The 12,823-nt window shown below is 42.0% G+C and overlaps 1 protein-coding gene across 1 annotated transcript in view; it reads left to right on the top strand.

The window, feature by feature from the left end:
• Nucleotides 1–12,823, top strand: part of GPC6 (glypican 6) — a 1,102,936-nt gene that overhangs the window by 1,076,935 nt on the left and 13,178 nt on the right. Inside the window, exon 7 of the mRNA XM_019666367.1 lies at nt 3,484–3,620. Within this exon, the coding sequence (XP_019521912.1) occupies nt 3,484–3,620 (137 nt within the window). The remainder of the gene's footprint in view (nt 1–3,483; nt 3,621–12,823) is intronic.

Below are 12,823 nucleotides of genomic sequence, written 5' to 3' on the forward strand. Positions count from 1 at the left end.
AGTATTTCTGTCCTGAAGCTGGTGACAGTTTAGTTACGAAAATGTAACACCTGATTCTTTTCTCTGGGGCTTATGTTTGAGAAGTGAGAATGAGTGGCCTAGAGGGGGTAGCCCAGATTGGAGTGTAGGGACACCAAAGTGGCACCCTGCCAAACAAACCAAATATGAGGGAGTTTATTTTTGACATTTTACTTTGCAAAAAATTCACTTACCAAAAAAATGCATTTTTTAAAAATGGTATACCTCCACCTGATTTACTAATTACTAAAAATATGCCACACTTGATTTCTCTATCTATACAACTGTTAATTTATTATTATTATTATTATTATTATTATTATTATTATTATTATTTCTCATTACTCGTGAATCATTCTGGAGCAAGTTGTGGAAATTATAACTCTTTAATTCTACATACTTTGGCATGTATCTCCTAAGAACACAACGTTCTTCTATATTATCACAGTATTTCATATTCAGGAAATTTAACACTGATACAATACTATTACCTAATAGAGAGTTAGTATTCAAATTTTGCCAACTGTCTCAATAGTGTCCTTTATGGCAATTATTTTTCTGAGCTAGCGCCTGACCCAGAACCATGTGTAGCACTTGGACGCCATGTCTTTTCTCTGGAAGAATTCCTTGGCTTTTTTTTTACCCTGGCATTTTGAGAAGCACAGGCCAGTTGTTTTATAGAACGTCCCTCAGTTTGGGTTTGTCTGATATGTCCTCATGATTGGATTCAGATTATGATTTTTGGCTACATAAGTGTCCTTGTCACATCACCTCAATTTGTCCTGTTACTTTGATCACTGGGTTAAGGTGGGGGCCTGCCCAGTTTCTGTACTACAAAATGACCAGTTTTTCTTTTATAATAGTATATAATCTGTGGGCAGTACTTTGAGATTGTGCAAATTTCCTGTGAAGCTTTTACCCAACAAGTTTTGTGTTTGTACTGGTTTGCTAGGACTGCTGTAACGAAGTACCACCAACTGGGTGGTTTACAGCACAGAAATTTATTGTGTCACAGTCTGGAGGCTGGAAGTCTAAGACTCAAGTGTCAGCAGTTCTGGTTCCTCCTGTGGGCTGTGGGGGAGAATGGTCTCCAGGCCTCTCCCCAGCTTCCAGTGCTTTGCTGGCAATCCTTGATGTTCTTTGGCTTGTAGATGCATCACCCCATCTCTGCCTTCATGTTCATAAGGTCTTCTCCCTGTGTCTTTCTATCTTTGTGTCCAAATTTCCCCATTTTATAAGAGCAAAGTCATAGAGAATTAGGGTCCACCCTAATGACCCCATTTTTAACTGGATCATCTGCAATGACCGTACTTCCAAATAAGGTCACATTCACAGGTACTGGTGGTTAGCACTCCAAAACTTTTTTTGTTTGTTTTTTGGAGGGGAGGTACACAATTCAGCCCACCATAGCATGCACTTGATGATACATGCTGAGATCAATTATTACTAAGATGGTAGCAGAATGGTGGTTTTTCTCACTATCATTCTTTCAGCAATTATTAGTTGGTGTTTGGGAGAAGGTTGTTTTTTATAATTAATAAACAGAGAATATACATCCATCAATGGCTGGCTAGAAATCGTGCATATCTTTAAAACAAAAAAATAAAAACAAGTAACATACACACAATCTGTGCCTGGAGAAGTGAGCAGAAAAGGACTGGCTCTTATTGTCAACATCCTGGTCCAGCCAGGACGGCTAGAAGGGGAGCCGGGGGCAGCCTGTGGACCAAGGTCACAGGACTGGGTAAAATCGGAGAGTGCAGGTTTTCAAGCTCTCCTAAACATTTCCTGTGTGTAAGCTACTCCTTCGAATGTCATTACTCGTGGATTTTTTTCACACTCTAAGGCAAAAGTTTCATGGCACTATCCAAGGATATGTACCAGGTTCCCCGATTCAGCATTCTGGTCCTCTCCAGTAATTTATGGGTGAGCAGACATTTCCCAGCACTGAGGCCTCTGTCATCATCAGAGTCACAGTTAAGCAGGGACCAAAAACTATAATTCTGAAGCTACTGAGAAACATGACTGGGGCCAAAATAAAATGTCAGAGTTCTTTTATTTCTTTGTGTTCATTCTTAAACCTGACAAAATATCTTTGGAATTTTCTTCTCAAATCTATATTCCATCCACAGTAAACATAGAATAGTTTGTGTCCAAACACTATTGATCTCAAATGTACAATAATGCCATTAAATCTCAGTGGTTCTTCCTTCTTGGGTGCTGTATAGGCTTGCTAGGAATGTAACAAAGTACTGCAGACTGGGTGGCTTAAACCACAGGAGTTTATTGGCTCACAGTTCTGGAAGTTAGAAGTCCAAAATCAAGGTGTCAGCAGGGCTGCTTCCTCCTGAGGATGGTGAGAAGGGGATCTTTTCCAGGCCTCTTTCCTTGGCTTGTAGGTGAATGTCTCCTTCCTATGTCTCTTCACATTGTCTCCCTTTATTTATAGCTCTATGTCCAAATTTCCCCGTTTTTGTAAGAACAACATATATTGGATTGGGGCACCCTAATGACCTCATTTCAAACTTCCTTACTTCTACAAAGGCTATATTTCCATATAAGGTCACATTCTGAGTACTGAGGGTTAGGACTTCAGCATATGAATTTTGGGGGACATAATTCAACTTATAACAGATGCATTTCAGTGATCCATAGACTTTCCCAGGGCTCATGTAGGCAGAACAGGAAAACAAGGTTGTGACTGCATGAACCTAGATGTTAATTAGGAAACCAAAATGGTACTGAATCTCTCTCCCTGCCCTTTCCCCAGGAGCACAGTCAGTGCTGAACCTGAAAATACTCAAGATGGCATTACTGAGCTTCTCCCAGCCATCCATCCATAGGGCTGTGGATTTTACATTTACCTGTATTTGGGAAGACTTTTTTTCTCTCTGGCACTAGAGATTTTTAAATGGATTTGGGTTGCTACTCACCATCCGTGTGGGTGCCACATGGGTCTGTCAATTAGTCAAGAGCAGAGGTTACCAGCAGCTGAATTAGTGACAATATCTATTTCTTGCAGAAACAAGTAGACCATTGGGAAAAGTGTTTTTATCTCCTGGTGAACTGTTTGCATGCATTTATCTGACGTCCGGGCAAATGAATTCTAAAGAACATATTTAGGATGTTGGCAGTAAGGCACGCCTATATCTCCCAACTAGAGAGGGACCCGAAGTCAGTTGAGATGCTTCATAAGTTTTCAATTCAAAGGATGGGAGGGCACAAAAGATGGAAGCAAACAGCCAATTACCTGAGAGCTCTCTGCCATAAGCTAGAGGAAGACTGAGGGAGAAGGAAGCTCAGGTTTCCAAGGCAGTAAATCCTGTCTCTCTCTTAAAATGGACAAAGAGTTTGCTAGCCCTATCACAGATTCTCTAACCTTCCTTCACCTGTGTTGTGTCCTTCTGTAGAAACGGGCAAGGCTTGAGGAGAGTATTCACTGTCTTTCCTTGCTTCCTTGATCAGGTCACAGACATAAAAGAGAAACTGAAGCTCTCTAAAAAGGTCTGGTCAGCGTTGCCCTACACCATCTGTAAGGATGAGAGCGTGACAGCGGGCACATCCAATGAAGAGGAATGCTGGAACGGACACAGCAAAGCCAGGTGAGGGGCGACTTGCTGTTCGCATGGTCAGGGCTTTGCACATCTAGCCCTGGAAGGCTCTCCTGGCACAACTCTGCAGTCCTGTTTATGCAAAAAGCAATGGAGGGTGGAGGGACAAGTCGTCACTTAGCGACAGCTGTTCAGAATGACAGGTTTGATGGGCACCTGGGAGCACTTACTCTCAAGGTGCCATTAAGCGTGGAATCCTTGTTCTGGATGCCTCTCCTCAGGATAAGGATGAAGGGATGGTGACAGATGCCAGGTTACTGATATCCTGAGATCACAAAGAGCCTTTTATGTTCACTTAATGACTTTAAGATAGCTGAGCTATTTTTATTGGGAGTTCAATTTGCAAGGCTTACTGTTTTCTTTCCATCACAAGTTAAACAGGAAGTAAAAAATTCAACTGCAATTTTTTTTACTTTTGGAGAAAAAAATGTTTTGAAGTGCTCACTGGAAGGGTAAGGGAAAAACAAAGTGACTGAGGGACAACTGGGAAAGCGGTCTCATCTGTGCTGTGCTGGAAAATCCCATTGGAATTTCCTGATGAGAGATGGTTCTGTTTTCATCCTGCCACTCTGCTGCCCAGTGCTACTGCCACTTGATACGGAATTTCTTAATTTTTTGATTCAGCCCCTAAATGGGCTTGGCCTGAGTTTTCATAGGGTGGAGAAGTTGGATGGGGAAACTGGCGGGGAGTTGGCAAGCCGGACAGAACACCAGGAGAGGAGTCTGCCAGAACCTTCCCCAGTGGGGATGCTGGTGGGTAGAGCAGCTGGTAAATTGGCCTCAAGGAATCTTTTGGGGATTGACCAGCAGGTGGAGAAGCTAAGGGGAGGGGAGCTTGGTTCTGGGGCCTTATTGGCTGGTTCCAAGCATATAAAGAAGCTGTGATCAAAAGACAAAAAGATACCTGGATGTTAAGTTCAGAAGAAACTGCAGAAGGTAAGCAGGGGTGCATGTGAGGTGCTCATTAGGTGTTATTTCTTACACTGCTGAGTTGCATTTCTTAGCATCCATTGGTAATGATATTATTTGCCATGCTAGGGAAAGCTTAGCAAGGTGAAAATGAGACAGCTATAGAAAAAGCTGTAATATTTTAAGTTGCCCCAAAATATCCACATCTTAGATCATGAGAGAGAAAGATATTCACGATATCAGCAACATTCCCCTCAAAAACGCCTTGTATTAACAGTTTACCACTGTCTGGCCTTTTAGAAAGGAGACCTTTGGCCAGCGAATTCAGCTGTGATTTAACAGCTTCTAATGTGTCCTTTCCTAATGACTGTACAGAAAGACACTGCAAAGGGTGACCAGATGGCCTAATGAATAAAGTGGTTGGTTTTTTGAGCTGCTCTGTTGCCCATCTGTGTTTACCTTTCAGGCTTGACTAAAATGAAAGCTGTGTTTTTGTTGTTGTTGTTGTTGTTGCTTGTTTATTTGTTTGTTTTTGGTTTTTTTATTAGCTTCAGGTGTGTATGAAGGCTGTGTTTTGAACTACATTCCCATAGATGCTTACACAGGTTGCTGGATATTGGCGTACATGCAATTTCTTACAAAAGGAAATACAAAGAATTGTTGCAGGCAGGAATAGGGGAGGGGACCACACTCCATCCAGAAAATAAATGGGGAAGATAAAGACCATTGAAGTTAAAGCTAGAGGTGACTGGGTTGGTTCAGACAAATTCCTCAGTGTACAAATCAGGAGTGCAAACAGGGTAAACAATTAGTCCCAGGTTACCCAACTAACAAGGGTGAAAGCTGAAATCCCCCAAATCCTAGTCCAATATTCTTTTCACTCAGTAGCCTACCTGTAAAACAAATGGCAGCTAAATACTGCCCTCCCCAAGTCAGGAGAACAAACGAAACAGATCCTTAGTTCTCTGTAAAACGATTTAGTGGATCTGCATTTGTTCACTCAGTCTGTCAGCCCATCAGCAATATTTTTAAGCACTCCTGTCCAGACGTTGTGCAAGGCTCTGTGAATTAAGTGCTATAACACAGCAATGTTGCCTGTCAACACATGAAAAGCTGCAGTGGCTGGAGAGAAGATAGTGGATTTTGGAATTCCACGTACCATACTGCTGGACCGTAGGTTTGGGAAAGGATCACATAGGTGGAGAAGCACCTGGATCAGTCAGTACTCAGGGACCAGATTTGAATGTTATCCTGAAGTCCATGGGAAGCCATTGGAGGATTTTATGCAGGTGAGGGGAAATCATCAAATTTAATGCAACAAAGTAATTTGCAGGATCATTCCAGAATTTAACCCACGGTATTATTAAAAAGATGAAGCTGTCAAATATTTGTGACTCAAATTATATTCCCACTGAAAAATTAAAATTTCATGGCTTCTTTAGTTCTTTTTTTTTTTTATTCATCCCCTGGAATGGAATGTTAATACTGTACCTTTATATTTAATAGCATAATATGTAGATAGAAAATAAACACTTGTTGAATTAAATTTAATTGAAAGTTTCTTCTCATTCAAATATTAATTGATCTATAAGCACCTAGAGAAGTTTTTCATTTAAAGAAATTTCACTGAACTATTTTGTAAGTTGAAAAATCCCATTGGTAATGCAGATAATAACTTATTTCTTTCCTACTTTCGAAGTATGCATTTTCAGATGCTAGGCCTATCTTAAATGGTTAGGAATGTTTAGGGGGAAAAAAAAGACAGAAAGGTTATTCCTATCATCCATGTGAAATAAATAAATCAGAACTTTGTTTTTAATCTATCAACAGGCGTGAATGGATATGGAACAGAGATGCTCGTTAGCATTGATAGAGAGCTTCACAGTCTGGAGTTTTTACACTCAAGCCTGTGGGATGAGACATGTCTTCCTCTCTTTATGTTTTATCCAGCAGATGCCTCCTTCACTACACTCTTAGGTTCACATCCACTCCTGCAACCCAGTTATCAATCTAAGTATCTCATTAGTCTTATCTTCATCATATTTCTCCTGATTATTTTCTGAATGCTACTCCATGACTCTTGATCATACTTCCTTGATTCAGAAACATACCTATTTTACATTTGAACATTTCTGAAATCAAAATGACTATTATAATATATATGTCCATTTACCCCAACAATTATTTTATTTTCCCAAATAACTGTTATTAAATGAATGGTACCTGTTGAAATTAATGACTTGAAACACAGAGAACAGATTGGCTGCTATGGCGGCCACAGGGTAAAACCTGCTGTGTAGAGATCATGGTCAAGGGTGTGTGAGCTGTGGCTCCCTAAAACATGAACCCACATTTGTCCCTCTGCCCCCACCCTCACCCATTCCTGGCTGATCTCACTCTGCTGTAATAGCTAAATAGGTGTGGAAACAGGAGATGGAGCACAAGGAGGAGACTGCCCTGCGATGGGAGGAAACTGCGACGTGCCATGACCCTGTCTACATTTCAATCTCCATTCTGACAGCACCAGGTCACCCAGAGGACCCTTTCCTTGCTTCCCCTTTTCCTTTTCAACTTCTTGGGACAATTTGAAAACCAAGGAAATAAAGTCAATGAAAATAGGTCGTAAATTCTAAAACAGTGCTTATCAAATGCTAACATGCAGGCTAACTTCTTGAGCACCTTGTTAAAAATGCATATTCTGATGCAATAAGTCTGGGGTGGGGCCCAAGAGTCTATCAAGCTTCCAGGAATGCAGCTGTTGCTGGTCAAGGACCACACTTTGAATAGCAAGGCTCTAAGGCAGAACTTTCCAGAGTTAGCACATGAAACACCAGACACCAAATGGAGCACACTTATCTTACAAAAAAAGGATTTATTGTTTATCTAAAATTCAGGTTCAGCTGGTAGTCCCTATTTTATCTGGCAGTCCTACTTTAAGCTCCTATTAACATGTAAGATATTCCCCCTTTTCATTCAGGGAGCATATTACGATTTGTCATTTTCTCTTTGTCTTCATGGATACCTTTGACGTTCTTTTTAACAGAGCTTCCCTCATGTTAAAAACAACAATAGCGATTGACCCAGGGAGGTCATGTGGTTTAGTTGTAATGTCACCCACTAAGGAGAGTTGAAGCACTGGCCAGGTTGAAGTCATCTGACAATGAATTGCTTAGGCTTCACCCATGCATCAAGCTCTCGTTTAAATTGGAAATACAGCACAGCCTTCACAATTGCAAGACAAGCCTCTTTTGTCCACCCAAACCTCTGGTCACAAATGGATGCCCTTGTGGGCCATGGAAGGATATTTGGAATCCCTGGTTAGTACTTGATTCAATTAGTGGCTTAGTCAGCTCATTGATGCTATAACAAAAATACTATAGACTGGGAAGCTAAAACAGATATTTCTCACAGTCTGGAGACAAAAAATCCAAAATCAGGGTGCCAGCAGCATTGGTTTCTGGGGAGATCACTCTTTCTGGCTTGCGGACAGCCACTTTCTTGCTGCGCCCTTACCTGGTGGGGAGCTGGGGGGGAGGGTGCTCTGATCTCTTCTTTTTCATATAAGAACATTAATCCTATCATGGGGGCTTTACCCTCATAACCTTATCTAAACCCAGTGACTTCCCATAGGCCCCACCTCCAAATATCATCACATTGGGGGGTAGGGATTCAACATGTAGACCTTGGGGGGACACAAACATTCAGTCCATTGTAATTAGGACAAAGAACCACATCCTACGTTACCAGAATAGCCGATAAAAGTATTTTCCTCAGAATTCATAGCAGTGATTTTCACCCAAGAAAGGCAGCTCAGGATGCATCTTCAGTGACCAGCCAGAAAGTGAGTTTGCACGTGTAACTTACACTCCCCCCATTTCCCACATAGCTAAGCAACTTTTTTAGGATGAAACAGGAGAAACCACAGCAACACTCTGACTCAACTCAGACAAATAGGAATTGAAAGGAAGCTGGTCAGTGTGGAAAATCGATAATCATCTAGAAGGCCAAAGAGAAAAATAAAATTAAGGAGTTATGCTGCAGGTTACAAATCTAGGCTTCCTAAAGTTCCCGGGGCGAACCTGGAGACCTGGGAGAACATTTGCAGCCATCCGTCGTGCCTGAGAAGGGCATTTTGGGCAGCCGTGGCTGGAATGAGCTGTCCATACAAAAGCGAGAGAAGATTGATTAGATGGGAGGCAGGAAACCATAGGCTCAGAAGGAAATAAAACTTGTATATGGTTAGCATATCCAGGTCAGAACCTTGTCAAGCATCAGCAGAATTAAAAAGAAAGCCCTGGTGTGTTCATGTAGGCTCCTCCTTTTTGCTGCTATAGAGGCAGGTTGTTGCTTTTTGAGGACATAACCATGTCAAATTACATCATATATATCTTCCTGAAGGAGTTTTTTCTCTTCACGGAAATCCTTTTGCTAAGCTCATAGGAGTTAAAAAGGAAAGGGGAGTATGGGAGACGGTGGGGTGGGGCAGGAAGAAGGCAAATAAAAAGCCAATCTGAGAGGCACATCCCAATAGCACATGGATTTCAGGATAGAACATACATATTTCAGCGTCTTTAGGTTTCTTGAGTCAGTTATTTTCAGACTCCTTCCTCGCCCCCATAAAATTGGCAAAACAGCTTTCCACTTCTGTTCCTTTTAAGCCAGTGTTTAGCTGTCACTGTGTCCTTTCTTTAAAATGCCTGCTGGGAGGAGGTGCTCAAGATGCTGGATGAGGGACAAGGATTAATTGGATATGTCGGAAATAGCTTTTACAGGGAGCTTCTGCTTTCTCTTAAGGCACCAGATCCTCACAGAAATAACTGTGTCCGCAAGGAAATCCTACCTGAGGCCAGGAGGTAAATACAGTAAATTGTAAGAAACAGGAGAAGTATAAAAATATAGAAAATAGCTTAGTCACTCTCAACCAGCCACTGAGTGGATTGACTAAGCAAAGAAAATAGCAAGTCATGACTGGGTAAGTTTGAGCAGATGGAAGATGGACGAAATGATGCATGGTGATGAGAAATCTGTCAAAGATAGTGACTTGGCAGATCTGGCAGGACAATATTGTTTTAATCTGATTGTGAAATATGTCCCAAAGCATCCTAGCTGCATTTTAAAGAATTGTAAAATACTCGATGTATACCCAGCCAGGAAATACCTTGGGAAGGTGGGAAATCTGTCTGGGAAGAGAACTGGCAACCGTCAAAACTGCCATTCCTGAACTCACACTTCCCTCCTGTGGCACACTCGGGAGAGAAGACCCCAGGAAGGCTGACTGCCCTGGGGAAGAGGGATGCTTGCATGCACCTCCTGCAAGTGGTGAAAAATGTAGCTACAAAGAGGAGGAAAGAAGCGTGCTGCTGTCGACAGCTCGCAGCCCTGAAACCTGGCTCCTGGCCTTCTTTCCTATCTGCACGGCAGTTTGCTGACTCCAGTCCTCCCAAGAAAAGATGGGTTTGGGGAGCTCCTGCCAATGAGTTAAGAGGCCAAGTCAAAGAATTTAGCTTCTGCTCACTGCTGAAACCAATGAGCTGTATGTTCTCTAAGCGTTCCCACACCATTTCCTGCCACACAGCCTCCAGCTGGAGGACAGCCACAAGAAATCATTCCTCTGTACATGAATTCATGCTTTAAAACTCCAAATTCTGCTGCTGTCAGCCAGTCCTAAGAAACACGTTTGGCATTTGAGGGAGCCATGTTAACAACTTCATTTTCATAAGAATGCATTATAATTGCAAAGTGTGTTGTCGTTTTCGAGCAGTTTCATATACTTTCATTTAATATGGCAGCTTATGAAACAAAGATGTTATGCATGTAAATATAAAAATAATTCTATAAAGTGGCTAAGTGACTCGCCCACGATCACACTGCTGGTTCCCAGAGAGACCTCAGGTGTCCTCAGTCAGTCTCTGTGCCTTTGACCTTATCTCAGCATCACATCTCTTTGAAATACCTAATATCACAGACAGCTCTAGCTTAAGGGTCTTCAAGAATTTATAAATTCACTTAAAGCATAAAATCGCAGCATGCTTTAAGTAATTCCACTTCCTAGTCAGGAAAAATGGAAAGGGAAAAATAATCTATATCAAGAAGTTATGAAAGGTTATACTTAAAGCAGATTTTTTTTTTAAGATTTTTATTGGGGAATTGGGAGATGGGAACAGCGCTGGGGAATTGGGGGAAGGGAAACAGACAAGTTGCTGTCCTTTTGTTCTTCAGTCTAGTTGTGGACATTGCTTCACTGGCCCAAGTTGGCACCATCATTGCACTCTTCCCGGGTGAGGCAGATCCGTTGCCAGCTTCTGGACGGCTGCTCACGCTGGCTGCTAGCTACACACGGTAGCCCAAGGCAGCCCACTGCCACAGGGGCTGCAGCCCACGCCGTCTCTGGCGACTCATGGCAGCCCAGCTCCAGGTCGAGCTGTTGTTCAGCATCTTAGCTGTAGAGGGCAGTGTCACTGGCCCTCATATGTGGGATCCGAACCGGGGCCCTCTGGCATCCCAAGCCAGCTCTTAACCATCGCGCCACTTGGCCGGCCCCAGATTTTTTTTAATTGAGGTAAAATATACATAACAAAATTTACCATTTTTACCGTTTTGAAGTGTAGTTCAGTAGCGTAAAATACATTCACTTGTTGTACACTATGACCACCATCCATCCATTTTTCAGCTTCCTGAACTGAAACTCTGCACCCATTAGACACTAATTCCTCAGTCCTCCATCCCCCAGCCCCTGGCAACCAACAGTCGACTTTCTGTCTCTATGAGTTTGACTATTCCAGGTACCGCAGATAAGTGGAGTTGTACAATATTTGTCCTTTTGTGACTGGCTTATTAGCACAATGTCTTTGTTTCACCCATGCTGTAGCATGTGTCAGAATGTCCTTCCTTCTATGGCTGAATGTATCATATGTATATACCACCTTTCCTTTATGTATTCATCTATTGATGGATATTAGAGTTGCTTCCGCCTTTTGGCTGTTGTGAATAACGCTGCTGTGAACATGGGTGTGCAACTATCTATCAGTTTGAGTGCTTGCTTTCAATTCTTTTGGAATCAAAATTCCAGAAGTGAAATTGTTGGACCATTGTATTGGATGTGAAGTTTAAAAACGTATATTTTAAGAAAGCTTTTGAAAGAGGTTATGGATACCATAGTTTCAGAATCCCTAATAGAGATCCTTGGGACCACCTGTGTTTCAGAATTCAGAACTTTTTAGATTTTAGAAAGTGTTCCCAATGGAGTCTGAGACTGCAATCACAATCAAACATGTTAAATGTCTGCAGCACAATGTATGACGATTTACACTAAGTGGGGTAAATGAGTACTATAATTAGCCTCATTTCAGATCAGATCAAGTTTTGGAAACAAGTTGATTGCAGGAAAAAACTTTGGAGATTTTTGAATTTTGGAACTGCAGATAACAGATTTTGGATCTGTATTAGTATTCTATCTACTTAAGTTAGTAAAACCCTTAAACCCACTGAATCTGAATGAATATGTACCTTAAAATCAGAAATTGCTACCGAGACATGTATTGAATGGGGCTCATTTGTGGCAACAAACAAGATTGAAACTGCTTTCAAAGTCTTTTTCTAAGTGTGCCCTGAGGCAGGAGCAAAGGAAGTGTCAGGCTCCAAAAAATACCCCAACCCAGCAGCTAGGGACCCCATTTCTCCCCATTCCTGATCCAGCTTCCACTTGGATTTTTGTCAACTCCCCTGGGCACCACCAAGCTAACTCTCCTTATAAGTGCCTCACATCTCAGACTTTACCAGCTTTCAAACCCCATTAAACCTTTAGAGTTGTATGTCCCTTTCCCTCCGTAGGCAGCTCCTTCCATCAGAACAACTACCAACATTAACTGGATGATGAGAAATACTAATACGTTAACAAGTCTCTCCTCCCAGCAAGCACATTGAGATATCAACAGGATCTTTCTGGAAGCATCGGCTCAACTGAAAGGGGTGATTTTGAATGGTGGCAGTGACAGGAACTGTGGCTGGCCAGTGGGAAACTTCTGCGGGGACAGGTCTTTGTCTCTCAGGTTTAATGTCTCTCAGGTGACAAAGGCTGTCAACTCTGTCAGGGAGGATCCCAGCATGGAGCCTGCAGCCACCCACAAGGTTGATTGTATCTGTCCTCTATAGTCCCATGGGACTCTTCCACTATAATCAACTATAATGTTTCAATATGATCAAGAAATCCTACGTCAACAATATGAAATTAGATGTCTTAGTCTGTTTTAACTTCCATACGAAAATACCACAGACTGAGTAGCTTA

Source organism: Hipposideros armiger, unplaced genomic scaffold (assembly GCF_001890085.2).
Source record: "Hipposideros armiger isolate ML-2016 unplaced genomic scaffold, ASM189008v1 scaffold_468, whole genome shotgun sequence".
Lineage (NCBI taxonomy): Eukaryota > Metazoa > Chordata > Mammalia > Chiroptera > Hipposideridae > Hipposideros > Hipposideros armiger.